The following is a 27,477-nucleotide window of genomic DNA, read 5'->3' as shown; positions in this document are numbered from 1 at the left end:
CCTGTATGTTTCATAACACTCACTACACTCCTATTCAGACATACAACTTAAAGACTCCTTATACAGTTAAGCTAGAAAGCAGAGGGTAATTTCTCCTTATATACTGTAGCTTAGTCAAGAATAGCTAAGCAATAGTGATGGCATCCTAAACCAGTGGTTCCCAACCATGGGTACATGGGACCCATGGGGGTACTCAGACTATCCACGGGGGGTACTTGAGAAGACTCATGAGACCATAGGCTTACAGGTAAAATGCATGAGGGGGTACATCAGGGGTACTCCGGGCAAAGCAAAATTCAGTTGGTGGTACAGTAATCAAAAAAGGACAACTGTCCTAAACATTAGGTAGAGCCATAGAGACAAACACGGAGAAAAACGGCAAGCATGTTGTGTCCGAACAGAATGGGTCTTTATTTATTCAGGAAATTAAAGAAAACAGATTGTAATCAACACACCATTTAAATACAAAACAAACAAACATTTTAATCGACATTATATCTATTTTGCATATCAAAGAACCATTGAGTAATAATTACAATCGGTACACCTCAAACCACTTTTGTGAATCCATACACCAACTCAAATTTAGAAATTAGTTACTTTAACAATATTACAAAGATTTAGCTTAAAAAATTATTCAAATTAAAATATCTATGCAATTAGCCTCTTAAAATTGTATATATTGCCACATAAAAATACAAAATAATATCAATGACATACAATATGAAAAATGATTCAAAGTATTCTACTATTAAATGAAATTTAAAAAATGAAAATGAAATGAAATAGAAATATGCATGAAAAAGTATCTCTTTTTGTTAGCAAAACACTATCCAAAATAATTACAATCATTTACATCAGTACAAAGATATCTGGATTTAAAAATAGTTGCAATGAAAAGGGGTTTCTTTTCTGACAGTAAAAAATGACACTGTGGATCAGAAATATGCAAAATATGCAATGAAAAAAATAAATCTGCATTAAAAAGGTTTACACTGTAATTCTTACTTTTTATACAAACATTAGAAACAGTATTGCACGTCACAACACAGAATCGAGGTTAGTCAGCCTTTCAAAATGTGTTATATTCAAGTTTCAGAGCATCTATGAGGAGAGGCACCGCGGGCCTCGATGCAACAGGGGGAGAATCTCAAGTGTCTTCCATGAATATAATAGAACCCTCAATGTTTCCTTCCTTCAAATAAACGGTGTAAAGCTGAACTTATATATCAACCACGTAGACATATTAAAACAGTTATATAGTAATACATCAATATATACATAATGACATGATTTTTGAAATAGTTTGTTTCTTTTTGTCTTTCAACAGAGCCCAGCTTAATAACATAGTTAGAATATTAGGACAACTAAAATATGTATAATAATAATAATAATAATAATAATAATAATAATAATAATAACAAACCTATTGAAATAAAAAATACAATCAAAATCAAATAGTTATTTGTCTACTAAAAAGTGAAATAAATATGATTCTTAAAAAAACAAAGACACACATTCAGTGCCTTCGGAAAGTATTCAGACCCCTTGACTTTTTCCACATTTTGTTACGTTACAACCTTATTCTAACATTTATTAAATCGTTTTTTCCTCTCATCAATCTACACACAATGCCCCATAATGACAAAGCAAAAACAGGTTTTTAGAAATATTTGCAAATGTATTAAGAACCTTTACTCAGTACTTTGTTGAAGCACTTTTGGCAGCGATTACAGCATCGGGTCTTCTTGGGAATGACCCTACAAGCTTGGCACACCTGTATTTGGGGAGTTGCTCCCATTCTTCTCTGCAGATCTTCTCAAGCTCTGTCAGGTTGGATGGGGAGTGTTGCTGCATAGCTATTTACAGGTCTCTCCAGAGATGTTCGGTGGGGTTCAAGTCTGGGCTCTGGCTGGGCCACTCAAGGCCATTCAGAGACTTGTCCCAAAGCCACTCCTGCGTTGTCTTGGCTGTGTGCTTAGGGTCATTGTCCTTTTGGAAGGTGAACCTTCACCCCAGTCTGAGGTCTTGAGCGCTCTGAAGCAGGTTTTCATCAAGGATTTCTCTGAACTTCCCTTCGTTCATCTTTACCTTGATCCTGACTAGTCTCCCAGTCCCTGCCGCTGAAAAACATCCCCACAGCATGATGCTGCCACCACCATGCTTCACCGTAGGGATGGTGCCAGGTTTACTCCAGACGTGACGTTTGGCATTCAGGCCAAAGAGTTCAATGTTGGTCTCATCAGACCAGAGAATCTTGCCTTTTGGCAGACTCCAAGTGGGCTGTCATGTGCCTTTTACTGAGGAGTGGCTTCCGTCTGGCCACTCTACCATAAAGGCTTGAATGGTGGAGTGCAGCAGAGATGGTTGTCCTTCTGGAAGGTTCTCCAATCTCCACAGAGGAACTCTAGAGATCTGTGTGACCATCGGATTCTTGGTCACCTCCCTCCCCCGTTTGCTCAATTTGGACGGGCGGCCAGCTCTAGGAAGAGTTTTGGTGGTTCCAAACTTATTTTATTTAAGAATGATGGAGGCCACTGTGTTATTGGGGACCTTCAATGCTGCAGAAGTGTTTTGGTACCCTTCCCCAGATCTGTCCCTCGACACAATTCTGTCTCGTAGCTCTACGGACAATTCCTTCGACCTCTTGGCTTGGTTTTTGCTCTGACATGCACTGTGTGCCTTTCCAAATCATGTAAAATCAATTGAATTTACCACAGGTGGTCATGCTGTAGAAACATCTCAATGATGATCAATGGAAACAGGATGCACCTGAGCTCAATTTCGAATGTCATAGCAAAGGGTCTGAATACTTATGTAAATAAAATGTCTAAAAACCTGTTTTTGCGTTGTCATTATGGTGTATTTTTTGTAGATTGTTGAGGATTTGTATTAATTTAATCAATTTTAGAATAATGCTGTAACATAACAAAACGTGAAAAAAGTCAAGGGGTCTGAATACTTTCCGAAGGCACTGTACAAAGTAACAGTGTTCAACATATTACTCAAATTACTCAACAAACAGCACAAGGAGTCAAGTGTTACAGGACAATGGTGACAATGTAAAAGCGAGCTCTGTTCTGTTCTGAGCACAACACCAACCACACCGCGAACGCCGTACAAGAACTCTCGAGTACAAGTAGGGTGGCTGGTGGCTAAAGGATCCTTCATTTGCTTTGAAGCTGTTGCTCATCATTTTTTGGCTACCATTTTGTAGAGCCAGTCATCATAGCTCAGCACCCTGTTAGTTTACAGAGAGACGGGCAGAAACACATTCCCTGTAACAACGGGACTCCGTTTGAATATATTAGAACGTATTAGATAACTGCTTCCTTCACATAGAAAAACCGAAGACCACCGCCTCCTCACACCATTTCTTAAAGAAGTCATTATGAAAAAATTATATTCAATAAATCATCTGGTAGAATTATAAATAGGTAGAAGTTTGTTAGAACAGAATTCTTCATGAGTAATGAAATGGTGCAAAATAGGTTGTTACCCAAACCACGTCCGCATTGTATCAGCTATCTAAACTGCTAGGTTGAAAATGAGTCAAGGATCAAATCATCCAAGGGAAAAGAGAGGGAAATATAGAAAGGGAAGTGCATAATATATTATCAAAAGTGATTAGAGATGCTTGGGACAGGGAGGGGGTCACAAGTTCAAGACGTAACAAATAAATGATCTAATAATACAGTAATATGAATAAATGAACATAAAACCGTATCCCCATAGAGTAGTAACAGCAACACTTGACACCTGACCTACGGATACCAAGGACTCCACACCAGGGCATGAAACACAGAAACACTATGACACAGGAATAACAGGGATATTACACTGTAGAGATACAGACATGTACAGTACCATACAGCTGATATGCTAATGCACCAGCAGCTCATTGCTCACAGAGAGAGGGATTGTCCCTGAAAAGTATTTAAGAGCGATATCCTCAAAGGGTCACAGTTAGAAAAAACAAAGAACACAGTTAATATATATTCTGCAGACCAAAATGTTTTATTATTATAAGTGAAGGGGTGTGTCTTTGTCATCTTTCACTAGCAGGACATAAAACGGGGCCACTTTCTATAGGTCTGGAGTCATAACTAGTAATTACTGTACATATGAGAGACAGATTTTTTATAGAACAGTTTCATCCAACTGCAAAATTCATAGCCTGATAACACAACCCAGGAACAAATATTGGACAGATGCTTCCTTACGAGTCCTTCTCCATGACAACATTTGAACAGCAGTATGGATTAGCCAACTAGCGTAACACATGGCACACTGCACCGCATAAACACACATCTCCCAGTCGTATGCCTGTAGTTAGCTGATCCAGCCAGGCTACTGTGTGTGTTTTGGTCTTTAAGTGCTTTGCTACATTAGAGTAACCACAGTAACTATAAAAAGGTGGGGAGGAAAGGAGGCTGCGAAGGCAAAATATTGTGATGTTCTCATTCTTGTATATCTACATTGTTACTAAACTAAAACCTCTGTCCACACACTAACAAGACCCACACAGACAGCACAGAGACGACACTAGCCACTGACTAAACACCACTCAGCTTCTCAACAGCTTCTTCACTCCTCACAAACCACCACGTCACAAAATGGTGGCATCCCCTAGTCTAGAACATTTTTTTGTATAAGTATGTCGGATCAAACAACGTATCAACATCAATGCATGCTAGATGTTTTAAGTAAGTAGTCTTAATGTATTTTTCTTGATCGCCGTGGTATTTCTGTTTATCTGTTTATGTATGATATCTGTTTATGTATGATATCTGTTTATGTATGATATCTGTTATATGATATCTGTTTATGTATGATATCTGTTTATGTATGATATCTGTTATATGATATCTGTTTCTTGCATGTATCCTGCATGTGTTGGTTAAGTCTATCCTTCATGTGTTGGTTAAGTCTATCCTTCATGTGTTGGTTAAGTCTATCCTGCATGTGTTGGTTAAGTCTATCCTGCATGTGTTGGTTAAGTCTATCCTGCATGTGTTGGTTAAGTCTATCCTTCATGTGTTGGTTAAGTCTATCCTTCATGTGTTGGTTAAGTTTATCCTGCATGTGTTGGTTAAGTCTATCCTGCATGTGTTGGTTAAGTCTATCCTTCATGTGTTGGTTAAGTCTATCCTTCATGTGTTGGTTAAGTCTATCCTTCATGTGTTGGTTAAGTCTATCCTTCATGTGTTGGTTAAGTCTATCCTTCATGTGTTGGTTAAGTCTATCCTTCATGTGTTGGTTAAGTCTATCCTTCATGTGTTGGTTAAGTCTATCCTGCATGCACAAACATGCATTTTAATTTTCAAATTCTATTCTTCCATGGCAATGGGGGCCATGCGTGTTTGAGTGCAGACTGCATTTCATTTTCAAGATGACGGTTTACAGATGCTGTTAATATATAACACCTTTACATCTATTCATATATCATGTATAGCAGCAAAGCTTCTAATATAGCTTGTGATTAAAAATGTTAAATAGAGTTAATACAAACCAGATTCATATTTATAGTTGTATTTTTTCAGGTCAAAATGAGAGCAGAAATAACCCTATCATTTTTGTACCTCTTCCCCAATAAGGAAAAAGAGAACATAGCAACAATGAACTATTACAGTTTGTTTTGTGGCAGAAGTGTATCCCTTTTATGATTCCTATCATTTTGCTACCTTTGGTAAATGACCTGGGGCAGGCATCCAGATTATAGAATCAAGGTTATCCCAGAAACAAGGGCACGCTACACCCACTAGGGGGTGGCGAGCAGCAGACAAACAGACAGACAGACAGACAGGCTGCCCCATGCAAAGACATTCTCATATCTACGTTAAATCTCACATATAAAAATAATTTGAAAAACTACATAAAATCTATCTCTTTTTAAATATCCTCTTAAAAAACATGAAGGTACCACTAAAAAAGTTGTCAGAGCCTGAGATGTGAAGGGGGGGGGGGGGGGGGGGTTGGTGAAAAACTGAGGCTTGTAATGTTTGGCTGCTACAAAAGATAGATATATTGTATACTGTTATGTACTCTATACTGATAGCTTACGGTAAGAAGCAGGGCGATGACACTTTTTCCTGCCTGGCATGTCTCTCATCCTTGACTGTTGCTTCTGACCATGTCTCCATAGTGACATGTGATCGCGTTTCTCTTCAGTTCCAGCGGAAGTGAATCTGCCTTGGGCGGTCAGCACCCTCTTTGACTAGCGGCTTGTGGAACTCTCGGCCGGCGCGGGAGTGGATGTTAGCCCAGCAGAACTCACAGTAGTACTGCAGGCAGGTCACGTTGGCGCAGAAGAAAGGGGCAAACTTCCCCCCACAACGTGCCCCCTGGCACTCATCACAAAGCTGGTCATCCAGAACATAGGGCTTCACCTCCACCTGCAGGGGTACAGGGGTACAAGGGTACAAGGGTACAGGGGCATGGATGGGATGAGAAGTGGAATACTCAGACACAGCACAGATACATACACTGAGTGTACAAAACATTAGGAACACCTTCCTAATATTGAGTTGCACCCCGTTTTGCCCTCAGAACAGCCTCAATTCGTCAGGTCATGGACTCTACAATGTGTCAAAAGCATTCCACAGGGATGCTGATCCATGTTGACTCCAAAGCTTCCCAAAGTTGTGTCAAGTTGGCTGGATATCCTTTGGGTGGTGGACCATTCTTGATACACATGGGAAACTGTTGAGCGTGAAAAACCCAGCAGCGTTGCGGTTCTTGACAAACTCAATCCGGTGCGCCTGGCACCTACCACCATCCATACCCTGTTCAAATGCCCTTAAATATTTTCACCCTCTGAATAGCACACATACACAATCCATCTCAATTGTCTCAAGGCTTAAAAATTCTTCTTTAACCTGTCTTCACTGATTGAAGAGGTGAGATCATAGCTTTCACCTGGATTCACCTGGTCAGTCTATGTCATGGAAAGAGCAGGTGTTCCTAATATTTTGTAAGCTCAGTGTATACTGAGAAAGCCAATAGGATAAGTGTATATTTGACCGGCAGAAAATCTACAGTATGGCGGCAGACGGCGTTATGCTAACCCAACTTTTATGCCTTTCCATAACCCCTGACCTTAACCTCAGTGAAACAACCTAAATGTAACCTAAGCCTGACATTTGTTACTAAACCTAACCTTAATTAATTTCGACCAGTATGCCTAAATTAAGTTTTTGTTCTGCCTGTCGAATATCCAAATAATATACCTATAAAATAATAGGTATGGATGTAAATACATGTAGCATACAGCATGTAAATACACTGAGAAAGCACAGTTAAAAGGCTGGTATACATAGTGAGAGATGAACATGCTACTATACAAACAAGGACAGGGTTGAGGCTCTGTGAGATTTAAAGACAAAGGAGTCAGCGCTGATAAATGGAACTAATTCAATCAGCACTAACAAGCGTTCTCTTCTCCATAGCAACCACCGTCTAACTATCTGCGTGTGATGCTGAGGGAACACACACACTCTTTTCCTTTGAACAACAAATCCTCAGGAGGACTGATCCTCTCACACGCTCCCTCTCTTACTCTCTCTCTCTCTTCATCCCTAGAAAATCATGGGGAGAATGTCTCTGACAGGACTGTGTGGTTAATGAGAGGGAGCGGTAGGTGGGAGGGAGGGAAGGATGGCAGGGAAAGAGGGAGGAAAAGAGGGAGAAAGGGAGGAGGGCTATACCCGCTTGTCAATGTCTCCATGTTGCAGCTGGACGAATCTGGCGCTGATAGCAGCGATGTAACTCTGCTGATTGGAGAAGGCCACGCGCCCCGCCCCTTTTGGGTACTTGAGCTCTGGATCGGTGTCGATGCCAGCGTAGCAGACCCCCCCATAGAGACGGTCCATAATCATGGCCAACTCCACTGGAGAGAGATGAGAGAAAGAGACAGAACAGAAGAAACGAGAGAGAATGGGGGGAGGAGATGAGGAGGTGACACATGAGTAGGTGAGATGGGGGAGGGGCACGAGAGAAAGAGTGGATGAGGGGGTTGTCAGATGAATTATACGAGATGTGATTACACGGGGGAAACATTGCCAGCTTTCAGACGGTCCATATTACTTCAAACACAACATCTGTTTATCTATTTAGCATCACCAACATGAGCATACCGATCCAATTACATACTGAGTAGATCAACTAGAGCAGAGCTTCCCAACCCTCTACTTGAGAGCTACTGTCCTGTAGGTTTTCACTCCAACCCTAATCTAGCACACCTTAATAATTAGCTGGTTGATAAACTGAACCAGGTTAGACTGGGGTTGGAGTGAAAAACTACAGGAGCGTTGGAGAGCTCTGTGATAGTGGGAAATTGTGTGTGTGTGTTTACCTGCTCTGAGAGGGCGGGGAACGCCTCCTACGAAGATGGTCTTTCGAGGATCCAGAGCCTGAGAGCCATCCATCACAAAGTCACTGTCACTCAGGTTCCATGGACGAATCTGGACCTAGAGACACACACCCATACACACATATCCCATACATTTAATCATCGCCAGATAGAATTACACAGTGTAGGTGTTGCTAGTCTCACAGATGTCCTTGCTGATGGCAATGGCCCTACAGAACGCTGGTTTTGTGTTGGACTCACAGGCTTGTCTTTGATGGTGGGGCTGGAGACACAGAGGTAGAGCTTGCCGTCCTCCTCCATGCAGGCCTCGATCAGAGCCTGCACTGAGCTCTCCTCCTGGAACAGCAGGAAGGCGTAACCTAGGCAACACACACAACACACTCTCAGGGGATAGCACCTGGAAAGCATATCCAATAGTGGGGGAAAATACTGCTACAAATACACTGAATTATTCCCATTTGACCAAGTACTATATATACAGACTATGTAGGTAGTCATAATGGAAAGAGAATGTGGGTTAACTTAGCTGTGCTGTCTCTTCCAGCAGTCACAGGGACTTCATTGATAGCTACAGGCCATATATATACAGTATACGGTGCTAAGACATACCTTTATGACATACCTTTATGTCAGTTTCAGTTAAAGAAATTCTGAGCGGAGCTTTACCTTTCGGGGGGAAGTAGGATTTGCTCTCAGCCTTGTGTGGCCAGTCCACCACCAGGTGGCCAAAGCGACGGAAACTGTTGGTGATCTCATCTGACGAGAGGAAGATAGAGGGAGGGAGCAGGGAGCAGGGGGAAAGAAGAAGGAACCAACGTGAGTAAGATCAACCGTTCACACCACCATATAAACTGGCACAGACAAACTGTCACTGAACCAACAAGATTGTGTTATGCTCTTCCTTCTCTCACCTTCATCTATGTCAGGGGGAAGGCCGCCCACAAACACTTTGCGGGAGAAACGCTCAATGCGCTCCCCGTTTGGGTGGGGGTAACAGTTAGTGTCAAGCCCTGGGACGCCCTGGTTACCGTGCCCGTCATCAAGGAGGCTGTCTTCAATGGGGAACAGGGACGAGCGGCCTGGAGAAGAGGAGGTCAGAGGTCAGACCGCATAGACAATGACGTCCACATAGATACACACAAACATACATACAGTCACATCACAAGGCACCCATACTTCTGCTGTACATATTCAATATTTGGGGGTTTGTAAACAACAGAAGCAACCAATGGTTCTGTCCTATCTCTGTTATAACACCCACTGACAGTTACTAGATTGAACACCCATGGAGCCCAATGGCTTAATGTTATATATCTCAGAGGAGCCTGGTGGGAAGAGCTATAGGAGGACAGGCTCATTTTTATGGCTGGAATGGAATAAATGGAAAAGTATCAAACCTATGGACAACACATTTTTTACTCTGTTCCATTAACTCCATTCCAGCCATTACAATGAGCCCTTCCTCCTATAGCTCCTCCCACCAGCCTGCTCTGATATACTTCTCGTTTTATAATGAATCACATGATAAATGCACAGGGTCTATAACAACATGTGCCATGGCTGTTGACAACTGTCATCAGGCTTTGTGCATTGTAGCTACAATGTAAAGTATAAACATCAAGTGAAAGAGGATTATGTGCAATCTAGTATAGATGTGCTGTAAGACCAAGACACGCAGCCATGAATTCTCCAGCCAGAGCTCTGTGACTGACTGACAGACAGCAGACAGAGAGGACAGGATAGAGGTCTGGTATGAAAGCAGTAGCAGGGGTTAGAGTAATGGACTGAGGAAAACATATGGTTTACTGAGTCTGAAACCTATAGCAATGTGCTATGTCTGGATGTGAACACATATTGTGCAGCACAGTGACCTGTAACATTGTACAATCAAAAACAAAAAGAAAATGCTGGTACAAGAAGCAAATGCTTGGGACACCACGTATTATTCATACTAAATTTAAAAAAATGTCTCCCACATCAGTTAAAGGCCCAATGCAGTCGTTTTGTATCAATATCAAATGGGTAACAATTAAGTACCTTACTGTAATAGTTTTCCATTCAAATTGAAAAATACTGTATATACATTATACAAATATATACAAAAATTATTCTTCAAGGAAGAATTTTGCTAGGACTGCCTGGAAGTGGTCTGAGTGGGGAGGGAAAACTTAAAACTAGCTGTTATTGGCATAGAGGTTTGGAACTTTGTTATTGGTCTATTAACCAATTTACCGCCTGGTGATAACACCAGGCAAGCAGAAACTCCCGCCCATGCTAACACACTGATTAGAAGGTCCTTTGTGGATTGTATTTTCAACCAGTAACTATCAGGAAATAACACTGATAAAAAAGACACACTTTTACAGTGCTAGTTTCATCAGCTGTTTTACAATATGATACAAAACACAGGAAAAAATATTATTGTGACTGAACTGAGCCTCTTCACGGTTGGTGATGAGTCATGCTGACACTAGAAACACTGAATTGTTTGTATCCAAACACTGTTTTGGTAGCTGCAGTTCAGTAGCGTTAAACCATGCTGTGTAGTGGATGTACACGCAACACACATGACACAGACTGCACGTCACATGAAGGCGGCTTTACCTCGACGTCTCCCATAGCTCCTTGCTGTACGTAAACAAAGTAAAGAGTGGTTTTATGCCCTGCAGACATTCCTCGCAAAGTAAAGCACCCACTGACCTGGCTGGTACTACTGACACTACAGCGCAATCAAACTATGGCCCTCTAGTACCTCGTACCATTATTTACACCTACCCCCTTTCATCTCCTTCATCTCCTCCTCATCTGACTGCATGGTTGGAGTCACAAGCTTGTCATTACGTTTCCCTCCACAGTTTTTATGTGAGTAATGTCATTGTGTATAAAAAAAGTGTAATGGAAACAGGAAGTGTCAGTTTTATAAATGTTAACAGATCATTTGTTCGTTCGACATAGTGGGATCTTTTTGTGTCTTTAAAATTAATTATGCAACCAGTTGTGGTGGAAATGATTACTTGCGCAATTGTAGATAGAATAACTAGCATGTGGAGGTACATTTGCTGCCATGCGATGCTATGCTGGTGGTCCTCCCACTGCAACTTGGAAATGCATGCACAGTTTAGGCTACAGGGTGGTGAAAGTGCACGGTGATGAGCTTGATGCTCCTTTCCAATAAATATTGAGGGTCTTAATTTGTATGCCAGTGGCATGATGATCAGTGCTTAGCTGCCAATTAACAAATACAAATGATCTTACTCTTATCCATCTCATCATATAACCTAACCTGTCCAGCCCTTACGAAAAAATATTGCAGTCAGAGTGCAGTATAACTTCAGTACACTGCAGTATAATTGCAGTGTGCTGCAAATACTGTGTCCAAAATAACACTGTTTTTTTTACTGCAGCAATTGTGCAGTACACTGCAGTTATTCTGCAATTACCGCATCCAAAATACCACAGTCGACTGCAGTTACTGCACTTTTACTGCAGTTTCAAAGCAAACTGTTCTGAGAATGTGCAAAAAACGAGATTGGGCAAATTTGTCATTTATCGCAACAGTTTTTTGTGACCAAAAAATTGGTAGAGTGGAAAATGCAATGGAAACACACATTGGATACATGAAATCTTAAACGCAAAAATGTTTTTTTTATGTGCACTATGTCTTTTATCCTTTTATCCGCAACAAAGCCAGTCTGATGAAAACACACCTCGGGTAGGTATTTTTTGTTGTTGCAGTTTTCGCATGAAAACCTTTCGCTAATTGGATGGAAACATAGCAGCTTTGTTTCAAGCAGGACTGTAGTCTATATTGTAAACCGCGCTAGGCTGAGGACCAGCCTCATGGAAACAACACTAGGCCTCTAGTCATGTGACCTAGCCTACATCCGCCTCGCCGAATGCTGGTCATGTGACAACTAGGCATTTCACTTCATCATGTGAAGGACACTATTAAACATTCCTTCTGGACATACAGTACTTCATTATCTTAAACCACAGTAGGATTACAACAACAATGCATATCCCTCATGAGGTTTTTAGAGTTGACATGACGGCTGAGTTTGTCCTATAGAGTCTATATACATATATAACAGGAGGCATGTTTATTACACTGTTACTACAGTCTACTGTCAGTCTAACTGACACACACACACAGCACAGCATAGGAGAACCAACACTACTCGTTAAACAAAGCAATCCAGCACGGTCCACTATAGAGAAGGGTATATCCCAACACAAATGAAGTTCAGAAAAGTGACAGAAATGTCCATCCTACACATACTGTCTAGCCTGCTTCTCGAACTAGCCTGGTTAAGCGTCCCCAATGTGATAATCATGATATGGAAACATTTACACTGAAACATTTCTAAAAGAGATGGAAAAAGAGACACAAGCTGGCGTTGGCCAAGAGAGATAATTACCATTGAGCATGAGCAGACCGTCGGCTCCGGGGTGAGGGCATCCCACACGGCCTGACATTAGAGAGACACACACACACACACACACATACACACAGGGATGAGACTCTCAGCAGATGGAGAGGCCAGGGCGAGGCCATCACGGGCACGGCCATGTATATGGAGCAGCAGCACCCTTGTCACATGGCTATAGCCTACTGAGCTGTAGTGTCAGAAACAGAACACAGAACAATACCCTGTTGATCCATGGAGACAGCTTGAGCTGGAAAAAAGATATATATATAGAACTTGCTTAGCATGTTTAGCTACAGAGAATGTTACCTAGAATGCAATGAGGGAGCCTTAATGCAAAACCTGAATCACTTGCTGTTATGTTATGTAGACATCTAAATGTTTTATCACAAAGTAAAACCCTGAATCAATTTGGGTTAACCCTAATGAAGTATCAGAAGCAAATGTCAGTTATTTAATGGAAAGAACCTCAGACGTGTGAACAGAGAAAGAATGCATACCGGCAAATGATTTGATCCCCAGTTGAAAAAGAAGCAACCCTTTTTCCACTGCCATGTTAGCATGGTAAATCTCCCATGCCCAATTAGCTAAGCTAATTTCTAAAGCCCTGTTAGGTTTGTGCTTGCCTTCTGCTTCTGCTCTGTTAGCTTAGCCCTGTGCCTAGCAGTCAGGGCTATAAATGGCAAAGACCACCCTCCCCTACCGTCCCCTCCCCTCCCCTCCACCCTCCTCTCCGCACTCCTCTGGCTGTCACATGCTGTGTGTCAATGTGTGATCATGTCTAAATTTAGTCTGTTTCCCTCTGGTTCTCTGTGCTGTGAATACTGGCCTATGTCGGCAGAGCGATGGGTCAGTAACCAGAAGGTCGCTGGTTCGAATCCATGAGCCAACTAGGTGAAAAGTCTGCCGGTGTGCCCTTGAGCAAGGCACTTAACACTAATTGTTCCTGTAAGTGGCTCTGGATAAGACTGTCTGCTAAATGACTAAAATGTCTGCTCTATCTGCTCCTGCAGGCTAAACAAGAAATTCAACTCAGAGTCCTGGACAGGTAGAGTACAGGACACTGGCTCTGAGAATGACATTGCTATTTAGACTAGTAAATAATGAACAATAATAATAGTCTTTCAGGGGTAGTATACTGTGCCAAATTCAATGTAAGGTATTATGCTGTATACTGTAAATTTAGAATTGTCTCTCAGTCTCTGCCATATAGGCTTAGGAGCCTCCTGTCTGTGGTTTTGCGGGAGTATGTTGAAGCCAGTAGGCTTAACCATGTGTGTAGCTAGGAGTCATTTTACACTGACTGCAGTTTACCTGGATAGAGTCTCTTCTCAAGATCCAGCACCTGGGCCAGCCCTGTCACTCTACTCCTGGGCCAGCCCTGTCACCCTACTCCTGGGCCAGCCCAGTCACCCTACTCCTGGGCCAGCCCTGTCAATCTACTCCTGGGCCAGCCCTGTCACCCTACTCCTGGGCCAGCCCTGTCACCCTACTCCTGGGCCAGCCCAGTCACTCTACTCCTGGGCCAGCCCTGTCACCCTACTCCTGGGCCAGCCCAGTCACCCTACTCCTGGGCCAGCCCAGTCACCCTACTCCTGGGCCAGCCCAGTCACTCTACTCCTGGGCCAGCCCTTTCACCCTACTCCTGGGCCAGCCCTGTCACTCTACTCCTGGGCCAGCCCTGTCACCCTACTCCTGGGTCAGCCCAGTCACCCTACTCCTGGGTCAGCCCAGTCACCCTACTCCTGGGCCAGCCCTGTCACTCTACTCCTGGGCCAGCCCTGTCACCCTACTCCTGGGCCAGCCCTGTCACCCTACTCCTGGGCCAGCCCTGTCACCCTACTCCTGGGCCAGCCCTGTCACCCTACTCCTGGGCCAGCCCTGTCACTCTACTCCTGGGCCAGCCCTGTCACCCTACTCCTTGGCCAGCCCTGTCACTCTACTCCTTGGCCAGCCCTGTCACTCTACTCCTGGGCCAGACCTGTCACTCTACATCTGGGCCAGCCCTGTCACTCTACTCCTGGGCCAGCCCTGTCACTCTACTCCTGGGCCAGCCCTGTCACTCTACTCCTGGGCCAGCCCTGTCACTCTACTCCTGGGCCAGCCCTGTCACTCTACTCCTGGGCCAGCCCTGTCACTCTACTCCTGGGTCAGCCCTGTCACTCTACTCCTGGGTCAGCCCTGTCACTCTACTCCTGGGCCAGCCCTGTCACCCTACTCCTTGTCCCTGTGAGGAGTGTCCTACCCTATCCTATCAGGACAGAGAGTGCTGCCATGCTGCCTGAATCCTGTCTGTCCGTGTGCCCCAGGTTAAGCAGTAGCAGTAGCAGCAGGATCAGGGCTGTAAGTTAATTTAAAGGCATAGCCGGTGGTGGCAGTAATACTCACTCTTACCAGGGAGAACATAAGCTGCTCGCTCTGGGGAAAACAACATGCCTCGAGGAGGGAGCAGGAAGCCTGTCAGTTCCTTGGGAAAGAGTATGCTGCGCCTCAAATGCATTCCCCCTAATCACCATTCTCCACAATCACAATGTCCTTCCCCATTATACAGTGAGGAAGTACAGCAAGTATGAGAATTAACTCATACTTGAGTGGGGAGGGAGTAAATAAGTAGTGTCTCACCCTTCATTGGATCCTGCTCCGCCCGCATGATGTCAATCAGAGAGCTTTCCAGTGAGTGCATGTTTAGACTGTCGTACATTCTAGATCGATCCTGAGGGGAGGGAGGGAGAGAGGGAAGGACAGAGATATGAAGGCTTAAACAACTGGGGAAAAAACTGTCAAACTGAAATACACATACAACAACTGGAACCCTGCAGTTGTCTGGTACATACTGTAGGCATGGGTAAGCCTGTGGGTGTGGCTTAATATTTCCACATGTGGACAGCACATCCATGGATAAAAAGCGAATCTGTATTTATTCACTTCAGGGGTACTAAGGTATGCTTGTGAGCAGAGAGAGAGAGAGAGAGAGAGACAGAGAGAGAGAGAGAGAGAGAGAGAGAGAGAGAGAGAGAGAGAGAGAGAGAGAGAGAGAGAGAGAGAGAGAGAGAGAGAGAGAGAGAGAGAGAGACAGAGAGAGAGAGAGAGAGAGAGAGAGAGAGAGAGAGAGAGAGAGAGAGAGAGACAGAGAGAGAGAGAGAGAGAGAGAGAGAGAGAGAGAGAGAGAGAGAGAGACAGAGAGAGAGAGAGACAGAGAGAGAGAGAGAGAGAGAGAGAGAGAGAGAGAGAGACAGAGAGACAGAGAGACAGAGAGAGCGGAAACCAAATCCAGGTATTTAACCAGAGTGCTTGCTGGGATGGGATGGAGGTTATTATGAACTAATCAGAGGGGCAATAAGACAGACCCCTGTACAGTAGATCTAAACCAGAGGCCACTCAACCTTTATAACATACCACAGATGGCAGAGCCTTTAGAAGACTTAGAAAATGGTTTATACAGATCTGTGCCCTCTCCTGGTTGAGAACATGAGGCGAGATAGTAAAAGGTCATATCAGCACCTCTCACAACTTAATATTTACACTCTTATCTAATTAGACAATAAAAACATTTTCTGCGTGCCGAACATGAGATGCTAGACGTATGTTCATCACATAGCCAGACCACCACTCAACAGTACTCCACACACTACTTCTCCACACACAGGATTAAAAACACTCATCTAAAAGTGGTCCAGTGGTCAATCTGTGTGTGATATTTAGCCTAATGTTGGGCTAACGTTTACTGCCTGACTCTGAGGCATCAGTCAGGGCCCCTGACAGTGAGAGGAAGGGCAGAGCGAAAAGGCCATTGGTTGGATAATACCAGATTATTACAGGCAGCCCAGCCAGGTTCCCTCCAGGCCTGTTTATAGCTGGGCTTTACACAGAGGAAAAAACAACATGGCCGTTAAATATCCTATAGCCTGTCATTGGGTGGACATTCTAGTTTATGTGATGCTGTAGCAACTGTAGCAACTGAAGGAGTGTTGAAACACTGTCACTGAATAAGAATGTAGTACAGGTCTGTGTAGTATAACTTCCTTTATATGGTATGACATATCTTATGAAGGATTTATAAAGGCATTATTATGGAATGATCGAAGCGTGTAGGAATGTACACTCCACGGAATAGGCAGTAGGTCACCTCTCTTTCTCTCCCAGTGCCAGCATACACCCCTCTCTCTCTCACTCTACATATCTCTGTCAATGACGTTCACATCATGATGAAGCACAAATGCAAAAAGCCCTATCCAAACATAACACAGAGGAAGGAAGGAAAAGAGAGGAGACGTGTATGGAATCTGAGGAATTGCTAGTCGGACACTGTTTATGGAAATGAACAATTCATGGAGCCTCGCCTGCTTCCTGGAAGAGGAAGAGCAGAGCCATGACAGAAGGGAGAAAGTGATGAGGGGATTACTTTGAAAAATACATCAGGGGAATAACTAGCGAGTTTTTCCAGTCTCCACCTGGGAAAATACAGTATGGCGACTCTGGCCCACCCAAAGATCCTTTCTTAAGGCCTTCTGCCTCCAGTTTCCCCCTTTGTACTTAAAAGGTCAGAACTGTGCTGTGCATAATTAGATGACATCAGTTATGAGTCTTGAAGTATGTGTACATAGAGCTATAACAACTCCCATCCTGAAATAGACTCAGGTGAAACCTGCTAAACGTGGTGTTAAAGTAGCTTTAAAGCAGCCCTACTCCCTGACACCTCCCACTATGGCAGAAATAAATAACACTGCTCCCGTCTGATTGAAATGGTAATTCTGCTCGTCATCTGGGAGTGACATTGATTCTCAGCTGTGTGTTTTCTAAAGAGCCCCTTTACACTTCCCCCCTTCCTCTCTCCCCCCTCTGCTCCCTCCCGGCTCTCTGTCTTCCCCCCTGCCTCCTGCTTTGCTTTCTCTGTCTGACTCTCTGCGTTTGATGTTTGTCGCCTTCCTGCTCCTTCTTTCCCACAATCCTACACTCTGAACTTTGAAAACAGGGCTGTGAATATTAAACTATCCCATTCCCATCATTGAAACTGTTCTCCTGTCATCCCTGCTCTCTCTCTCTCTCTCTACCTTTCATCGACCACTCTCTCTCAAACACCCACTCTCTCACTCACTCTCTGGCTTCAATATCTAATTCAGGAAATAATTCCTTAATCCTATGAGTCCGGCCCTATTTCACTCACTGCATTAAAACCCTTTTGCACTACACCCACCAGTATACAGTACACACACACACACACACACACACACACACACACACACACACACACACACACACACACACACACACACACACACACACACACACACACACACACACACACACACACACCCACACACAGACCCCTGTAAATTTACACTGAGTGTACAAAACATTAGGAACACCTTCCTAATATTAAGTTGCACCCCGCTTTGCCCTCAGAACACCCTCAATTCGTCAGGACATGGACTCTACAAGGTGTCGAAAGCGTTCCACAGGGATGCTGATCCATGTCGACTCCAATGCTTCCCACAGTTGTGTCAAGTTGGCTGGATGTCCTTTGGGTGGTGGACCATTTTTGATACACACGGGAAACTGTTGAGCGTGAAAAACCCAGCAGCGTTGCAGTTCTTGACACACTCAAACTGGTGTGCCTGGCACCTACTACCATACCCCATTCAAAGGCACTTAAATATTTTGTCTTCCATTCACCCTCTGAATGACACACATACACAATTCATGTCTCAATTGTCTCAAGGCTCAAAAATCCTTCTTTAACCGGTCTTCTCCCCTTCATCTACACTGATTGAAGTGGATTTAACAGGTGACATCAATATGGGATCATAGCTTTCACCTGGATTCACCTGGTCAGTCTGTGTCATGGAAGGGGCAGGTGTTCCTAATGTTTTGTAGCTTTAAAGCAGCACTCAGTCTATGCTTACTGAGAAAAACACTGACACCACAGTCAAAGCACGTACCTGGAGAGGCATAAGCGTGTTACTGTTACTGTCTGTTCGGAACATGTTCTCCTCAATCCAGGCCTTGGGGCCCATGGGGCCGGCGGAACGGGGGAACTTGGGCGGTGCGATGACGTTACTGGAGAATGTTTTTTTCATGGGGGAAACCTGGCTGACAGAGCCCGGGATGCCCATGCCTCCACCACGACGGTGGTCCCGACCCCAGGACATACCACCAGAGCTCCAACCACTCCCCTGGTGACTGCCCCCCCAGGGAGATTGCTTCACCATCGGCTAGAGAGAGAGAGAGAGAGAGAGAGAGAGAGAGAGAGAGAGAGAGAGAGAGAGAGAGAGAGAGAGACAGAGAGACAGAGAGACAGAGAGACAGAGAGACAGAGAGAGAGAGAACAGGGAGGAGTGGATAGAGACTGAATGTGAAATTGTATTCATTGTTGGTATTTTGTGTGTTTCTTTTGATCCTGTGTTTCCGCTCTGCAACAGCCTACAATGACCTGGTTCTGTGGAGGGGTTGGAAGGGTAAGAAGATTTAGGGCTTTAAGACTAATACAAAGTATCCCGTGCACACTGACACCACCAACATCCCTTTCTCTCTCTCTCTCTCTCCCGCTCTCTCTCTCTCTCTCCACACACTCACACAATGACATTTACATTTGAGTAATTTAGTGGACGCTCTTATCCAGAGCTATTTAAAGTTAGTGCATTTATCTTAAGATAGCTAGGTGGGATAACCACATATCCCAGTCATAGTAAGTACATGAACCTCTCCCTCAACGTCAGAAAGACAATGGAGCTGATCGTTGACTGCAGGAAACGGAGGGCCGAGCACGCCCCCATTCACATCAACGCGGCAGTAGTGGAGCGGGTCGAGAACTTCAAGTGTTCACATTACTAAGGATCTATCATGGTCCACACAGACCAACACAGTCGTGAAGAGGGCATGACAACGCCTCTTCCCCTCAGGTGGTTGAAAAGATTTAACGATCCTCAAAAAGTTCTACAGTTCTACAGTTCTACAGTTCTACAGTTCTACAGCTGCACCATTGAGATCATCTTGACCAGCTGCATCACCACTTGGTATGGCAACTGCTTTGCATCCAACCGCAAGGCGCAGGGGGTAGTGCGTACATCACTGTGGCCGAGCTCCCTGCCATCCAGGACCTCTATACCAGGCACTGTCAGAGGAAGGCCCTAAAAATTGTCAAAGACTCCAGCCACCCAAATCAAATACTGTTTTCTCTGCTACCGCACGGCAAGCAGTACCGATGCACCGAGTCTGGAACCAACAGAACCCTGAACAACTTCTACCCCCAAGCCATAGGACAGCTAAATAGTTTGTTAAATAGGTAACCAAATAGCTACCCAGACTATCTGCATTGACCCTTTTTGCACTAACTTTGGTTTGTCTATTATCTGTGACTTTATTCTTAGTTCTATGTACATATCTACCTCAATTACCTCGTACCCCTGCACACCGACTCGGTATTGGTACCCCGTGTGTAGAGCCAAGTTATCGCTGCTCATTGTGTATTTATTATTATGTGTTTTACCTTTCTATGATTTCTCTATTTTCTTTCTCTCTGCATTGTTGGGAAGTGGCCGTAAGTAAGCATTTCACTGTTAGTCTACATCTGTTGTTTACGAAGCATATGATGAATACAATTACATTTGAACCTCAGATCTATTAGTCACACGCATGCAAACACACACACACTCACACACAGTGTGGGGTTTATTGAATAATGTAATCCCTGCCCTGCCTTACAATGGCCGGGCAGCTCTTACATGTTCTGGGAGCACATTTGTTTTCATCATCATAGCTGCTTTATACTTCTGTATAGTAGGCTAACTAACATGTAATAACATATTCATAACCATGGCCTGAGCCTAATACAATCTAGGAGTGACATTGATGTGGACTAATTTACATTAGCTTTACAAAAAAGTATTACATTAATATCTCCCACCCACTTTAACATTGTCTATATATCTGTCATTTTAAAGGATCAATCCTCTATTCTATGGGGATCCTGATTATGGTTTCCATGTCAACAGATGCGTAGAGAGGACTGGAGATAGCTCAGATAGCTCACCTGGTGGTGATGGTTGTAGTTGTTCCTCTGCTGCAGGAAGACGCCTTGCTGGTGCTGGGGGTGCATCTGGGGGCTGACTGGGGACCGGCGGCTCTGCTGCGTCTGCTGAGGGGCGTTGATCTGGTGCGAGAACGGACTGGTGAAGCCCTGCACGTTAATCCCGGGGCACGGATTAGTCGACACCGGAGAAAAACTCTGGAAGAAGGCTGGGTTGATGGAGGAGGGGATACCGGGATAAAAACTCTTGTCTGGGTCGGTATGAGCCATCTGATTAATCGCGTTTGCGTGGTGGATAGGGTTGGCCGAGTTGGAGACGGGTGGTGGGGAGCTGGTCTGAACCGACCACGGGGTTCCGAATCCATGGAGTGGAGGTGAAGCTGAGCCGCCACTCGGGTTCTGCATCTCTTGGCTCTGGAGGTTTGGAAAACCGCCCCCTAGACTTCCGGACAACATATTGCCGGTGCCACTGCCATTGCCGTTATTTATATGATGGGTGATGAGGGAGTCCATTTGGATCTTAACCTTGTTTGGATTTACGGAAGTGGGCGATGGCGACGCGGCAGTCTCCACATCGGCTTCAACCTCCCCCACTGGCGACACTGGCGAGCCGCTGATTCGTCCGGGGCGGGAGTCTGTGCTGCACTCGGGTTTGGTGGAGACTTGAGCGGTGAAAGGCTGCCTCAGCGGCAGGTGACTGAATTTTCCTTGAGGTAGGGGCGACTCAGTGCATCCAAACTCAGCTAGCTGATGTATTTTCCAGTCGTGCTGAAGGTCAAAGATAGACAGTGTCGGGCAAAAATGATCTTGACCAAAATCGGTAAAATCTGGATTCTGGTTCAGGTGGTTGTAGTTGGAAGTGAGGGCTCCCAGCTGGTTGTTGGTTTCATTTGGTTGCTGTATCCCGGTTTTATTGATTGTGTTGTTTTGCTGTACTACTTTTCCTCTGTTGGCGGGGGTCGTTGTTCGGTTGTCACCCCCACAGGCTCATCCTGCATGTTTTGCTGATGCGCAGCAATTGACAGGAACAGTGGGGACAAGGCGGCGACGCTACTGTGCGAGACCAAGGGCGAGCCGGGGCGCAACTGGCGGATGGAAACCGGAGAAGAGGAGGAGCCGATCTTAGAGCGCGTCCGTCGAGGAGAAGAGCGGTGTCCAATGGTCGCTGTCTGTAATAAACCAAAACGTAATCACCCATTTATTTATCTACAAATATGGATTTGAACGCAGTTTTCCATTCCTCCGCCTAGAACAACATAGGAGAATGTGCAGAATAGATGCGTCGACAGATAAATAGTCTACGAGAGAGGAGGGGTTTGTCTCTGTTTGGTCGGCGTTTTCTACAATTAATATTTGTTTCTTATTTTAAACACGATGAATATAAGCCCCTATTTTGTCATGTTAAAGTTAGCCTTATATTGTAGTCTACGCAATCCAGTCCTGGCCGACCGTATACCCCCTCCTCTCGATACCAGGTGTACTGCTGCGGAAGAGGATTAAAGGTCTCGATGAAGTCTACGTCACGACCGCATCAAATTCTGTTCTGTCCCTTGCTCCGCCCTTTTTAGTGAATGCTGCTGAGCTCTTCTACCGGGGCCGAGCTGCAAACACCGCATTGTTTACATAAATCTTTCATTTTTCACAAGGTCCAGTAGCTTACTTCGTCATGATGTCCTGATCATTAAGCTTTAAATTACATTTATGAGTTTGTTCACTGCAGGTTTGGGCGGAATGGGAACATCCAGTCCTATGTGTCAGATATCCATCAGATACCCCATCTCCACCATCATATGCTTTATTCCTACTGATGTTGTGTCACACATGGACTAAAAACATGCATTCTTGCCAAAAGAAATTGAATATATAGGCCTTAAGCAGGTAATTAACTGTTTTGTGTCCAGATTAGCTGTCATAGAACAGGGCTTCTACACCTGCATTGCTTGCTGTTTGGGGTTTTAGGCTGGGTTTCTGTACAGCACTTTGAGATATCAGCTGATGTACGAAGGGCTATATAAATCAATTTGATTTGATTTGATTTTGATTTGAACAGGGCCAAGTTGCATAAAACATCTCAAGCGTTTCCCTTCAATATGCAACTTTTTGGGCGACCCAAACAAATTCACATAGGAATGTGAGTTATAGATTTGTCATTCTCATTGAAAGCACCTCTAAGAAGCAGTAGATATGTTCTATGTGCACTATTTCTATGCTTCCTGATCTTAAGTTTTGTTTTTGCTTTTACTTTCGGTTTTATACACCAGCTTCAAACAGCTGAAAATATAATCTTTTTGGTTATTGAACATTTATTTCACAGCGTTTTAGATGGTTTTGTCACATAAACTGAAATTTGGCGAACCATTAGTATTTTAGAAACCCGGAAAGGGCAGAGTGATTTCTGCATTTTGCACCTTTAATGGGTTACCTAAGGAATAATTTCCCCTTACCTAAGGTAATTGTTTATGGGTGTTGCCTATAGCCCCTCAAACATTTCCTTAGGTAAGGGCATAATTTAAGGGTTTTACGAGTTACCATGGAGACAACCTGATTCACTGAATGAAACCTCATCAAAGATTGATAATTTATTGTGGGAGATCGCAAAATAGAACTTCTACATTCAAGACAGGAGAAACAAAATGATTCAGGAGATAATAAAAAACGTTCCTTTTAGTTCCTTTTTTCTCAAATGGTTTCTATTACTTTCTAGCGCATCAACCTACTGTAATTGACAGAGTAGGTAGCTAGCTTGCCAGCTAGCTTTGTAGCCATGGATTATGCACCTTCCATTGTTTAGCTACTGTAAGGAGCTAGCTGGCCAATGAATATGATGAACTATTGCAGCTAACTATGCAGTGTCATCCAACCTGGACTCAGGGGTAGACATAACATAGTAAACGAAAATCCAGGAGAAAAACAGAAAAACTATTTGGTACAATTTAAGGCCATGTGGCAAACAACAATGCAGGGGGTGTGAGCATTTGGGTCTGGGCAGATGAGATGTAGTGGGTGTTTGTGTGTGTCTGTAAGTTGTTGTTCATATGTGTATGTTTGTATGTGGTGTGGAAACAAAATAAAAATAAGTCATATAAAAATATTATGTAAAGGAAAAAGACGTTACAAATTGCAATTCATACAATAGTTTACCTTTATTTTAACTAGACAAGTCAGTTAAGAACAAATTATTATTTACAATGACAGCCTAGGAACAGTGAGTTAACTGCCTTGTTCAGAATGGCAGGTTTTTACCTTGTCAGCTCAGGGATTCAATCTACAAACCTTTCGGTGACAGACCCAATGCTCTAACCACTAGGCTACCTGCCGCGCCTTATAAATTCAATTTTTTTGTGGCTAATGTTAGCTAGGTGGCTAACGTTAGCTAGGTAGCTAATGTTAGCTTAGCTAGGGGTTAAGGTTAGGGTTAATGTTAGGGTTAAGGTTATGGTTAAAAGGTTAGGGTTAGGGGAAGGGTTAGCTAACATGGTAAGTAGTTGCAAAGTAGCTACAAAGTAGTAAGTACTTGCAAAGTCGCTAATTATCTAAAATGCAAAAGTTGTCCATAATGAGATTCAAACACGCAACCTTTGGTTGCTAGAAAATCACATTATACACCCACCCATCCACCCCGACCAACCACCCTCCTTTCATTTTTGCTTTAAGTAACCTTCTGTCTTATTTTAACCATACCAGATATAACATAAAGTATAATACTAATTTGAGTATCCCAGATTTTTGTTTACGATGTTATGTCTATGAGGCCAGGCTGTCGTCAGATAACTAGACTTGTGTGTGACCAGTCATATATGCATGCGTCTTTGTGCCATATGCTTGTTTCTATTAAAAACAAAACATAAATGTTTTAAGTGAGAAGTAGGCATTGGTCTGAATCTGAAAAAGTAAGGAAATTCATAGCAGTAGCTCAAAGTTGTGTGCTGGAATGCCTTGGAAGAGCATGGGTGAAGTAGGCATTGTGAGGCTCATGTGAATTTCCTCTCTTTTTCGGGTTCAGACCAATGCCTACTGCTCACTTAAAACATAGTTTTTGCTTTTAATTTACATGTTTTTTACACCAGCAGGGGATTATTCAACATTTATTTTTATTTTTTTATTTCACCTTTATTTAACCAGGTAGACTAGTTGAGAACAAGTTCTCATTTGCAACTGCGACCTGGCCAAGATAAAGCATATCAGTGTGAACAGACAACAACACAGTTACACATGGAGTAAACAATAAACAAGTCAATAACATGGTAGAAAAAAGAGAATCTATATACAATGTGTGCAAAAGGCATGAGGTAGGCAATAAATCGAATGATTACAATTTAGCAGATTAACACTGGAGTGATAAATCATCAGATGATCATGTGCAAGAAGAGATACTGGTGTGCAAAAGAGCAGAAAAGTAAATAAATAAAAGCAGTATGGGGGTGAGGTAGGTAAATTGGGTGGGTAGTTTACAGATGGACTATGTACAGCTGCAGCGATCGGTTAGCTGCTCGGATAGCAGATTTTTAAAGTTGTTGAGGGAGATAAAAGTCTCCAACTTCAGAGATTTTTGCAATTCGTTCCAGTCGCAGGCAGCAGAGAACTGGAAGGAAAGGCGTCCAAATGAGGTTTTGGCTTTAGGGATGATCAGTGAGATACACCTGCTGGAGCGCGTGCTACGGGTGGGTGTAGCCATCGTGACCAGTGAACTGAGATAAGGCGGCACTTTACCTAGCATAGCCTTGTAGATGACCTGGAGCCAGTGGGTCTGACGACGAACATGTAGCGAGGGCCAGCCGACTAGGGCATACAGGTCGCAGTGGTGGGTCGTATAAGGTGCTTTAGTAACAAAACGGATGGCACTGTGATAAACTGCATCCAGTTTGCTGAGTAGAGTATTGGAAGCTATTTTGTAGATGACATCGCCGAAGTCGAGGATCGGTAGGATAGTCAGTTTTACTAGGGTAAGTTTGGCGGCGTGAGTGAAGGAGGCTTTATTCCGGAATAGAAAGCCGACTCTAGATTTGATTTTGGATTGGAGATGTTTGATATGAGTCTGGAAGGAGAGTTTGCAGTCTAGCCAGACACCTAGGTACTTATAGATGTCCACATATTCTAGGTCGGAACCGTCCAGGGTGGTGATGCTAGTCGGGCGTGCGGGTGCAGGCAGCGAACGGTTGAAAAGCATGCATTTGGTTTTACTAGCGTTTAAGAGCAGTTGGAAGCCACGGAAGGAGTGTTGTATGGCATTGAAGCTCGTTTGAAGGTTAGATAGCAGTGTCCAGGGAAGGGCCGGAAGTATACAGAATGGTGTCGTCTGAGTAGAGGTGGATCAGGGAATCGCCCGCAGCAAGAGCAACATCATTGATGTATACAGAGAAAAGAGTCGGCCCGAGAATTGAACCCTGTGGTACCCCCATAGAGACTGCCAGAGGACCGGACAACATGCCCTCCGATTTGACACACTGAACTCTGTCTGCAAAGTAGTTGGTGAACCAGGCAAGGCAGTCATTAGAAAAACCGAGGCTATTGAGTCTGCCGATAAGAATATGGTGATTGACAGAGTCGAAAGCCTTGGCCAGGTCGATGAAGACGGCTGCACAGTAATGTCTTTTATCGATGGCGGTTATGATATCGTTTAGTACCTTGAGCGTGGCTGAGGTGCACCCGTGACCGGCTCGGAAACCGGATTGCACAGCGGAGAAGGTACGGTGGGATTCGAGATGGTCAGTGATCTGTTTGTTGACTTGGCTTTCGAAGACCTTAGCTAGGCAGGGAAGGATGGATATAGGTCTGTAACAGTTTGGGTCCAGGGTGTCTGCCCCTTTGAGGAGGGGGATGACAGCGGCAGCTTTCCAATCCTTGGGGATCTCAGATGATACGAAGGAGAGGTTGAACAGGCTGGTAATAGGGGGTGCGACAATGGCGGCGGACAGTTTCAGAAATAGGGGGTCCAGATTGTCAAGCCCAGCTGATTTGTATGGGTCCAGGTTTTCCAGCTCTTTCAGAACATCTGCTATCTGGATATGGGTAAAGGAGAAGCTGGGGAGGCTTGGGCGAGTAGCAGCGGGGGGGGCGGGGCTGTTGGCCAAGGTTGGAGTCGCCAGGTGGAAGGCATGGCCAGCCATTGAGAAATGTTTGTTGAAGTTTTCGATTATCACGGACTTATCAGTGGTGACCGTGTTATCTAGCCTCAGTGCAGTGGGCAGCTGGGAGGAGGTGCTCTTGTTTTCCATGGACTTTACAGTATCCCAGAACTTTTTGGAGTTAGAGCTACAGGATGCAAATTTCTGCTTGAAAAAGCTGGCCTTTGCTTTCCTGACTGACTGCGTGTATTGGTTCCTGACTTCCCTGAACAGTTGCATATCGCGGGGGCTCTTCGATGCTATTGCAGTTCGCCACAGGATGTTTTTGTGCTGGTCGAGGGCAGTCAGGTCTGGAGTGAACCAAGGGCTATATCTGTTCTTGGTTCTGCATTTTTTGAACGGAGCATGCTTGTCTAATATGGTGAGGAAGTAACTTTTAAAGAATGACCAGGCATCCTCAACTGACGGGATGAGGTCAATATCCTTCCAGGGTACCCGGGCCAGGTCGATTAGAAAGGCCTGCTCGCAGAAGTGTTTCAGGGAGCGTTTGACAGTGATGAGGGGTGGTCGTTTGACCGTGGACCCGTG

General features: G+C 44.2%; 1 protein-coding gene across 1 annotated transcript; it reads right to left on the bottom strand.

Moving 5' to 3' along the window:
* Nucleotides 1–385: 385 nt before the first annotated feature.
* On the bottom strand, nt 386–22,341 carry LOC129855367 (cytoplasmic polyadenylation element-binding protein 2-like). The gene is given in 12 exon segments (XM_055922939.1): nt 386–6,395; nt 7,707–7,888; nt 8,354–8,468; nt 8,612–8,730; nt 9,038–9,127; nt 9,283–9,450; nt 10,976–10,999; nt 12,790–12,840; nt 15,421–15,511; nt 18,738–19,010; nt 20,828–21,760; nt 21,763–22,341. Coding segments are annotated over 12 exon segments (2,334 nt in total). The 5' UTR covers nt 21,823–22,341; the 3' UTR covers nt 386–6,167.
* Between the last annotated feature and the right edge of the window lie 5,136 nt (nt 22,342–27,477).

The sequence above is a fragment of the Salvelinus fontinalis genome, chromosome 5 (genome assembly GCF_029448725.1).
Source record: "Salvelinus fontinalis isolate EN_2023a chromosome 5, ASM2944872v1, whole genome shotgun sequence".
In the NCBI taxonomy this organism is placed as follows: domain Eukaryota; kingdom Metazoa; phylum Chordata; class Actinopteri; order Salmoniformes; family Salmonidae; genus Salvelinus; species Salvelinus fontinalis.
Note: the sequence above shows the minus strand (reverse complement) of the source record. Positions and strands in the feature narration are given on the sequence as shown.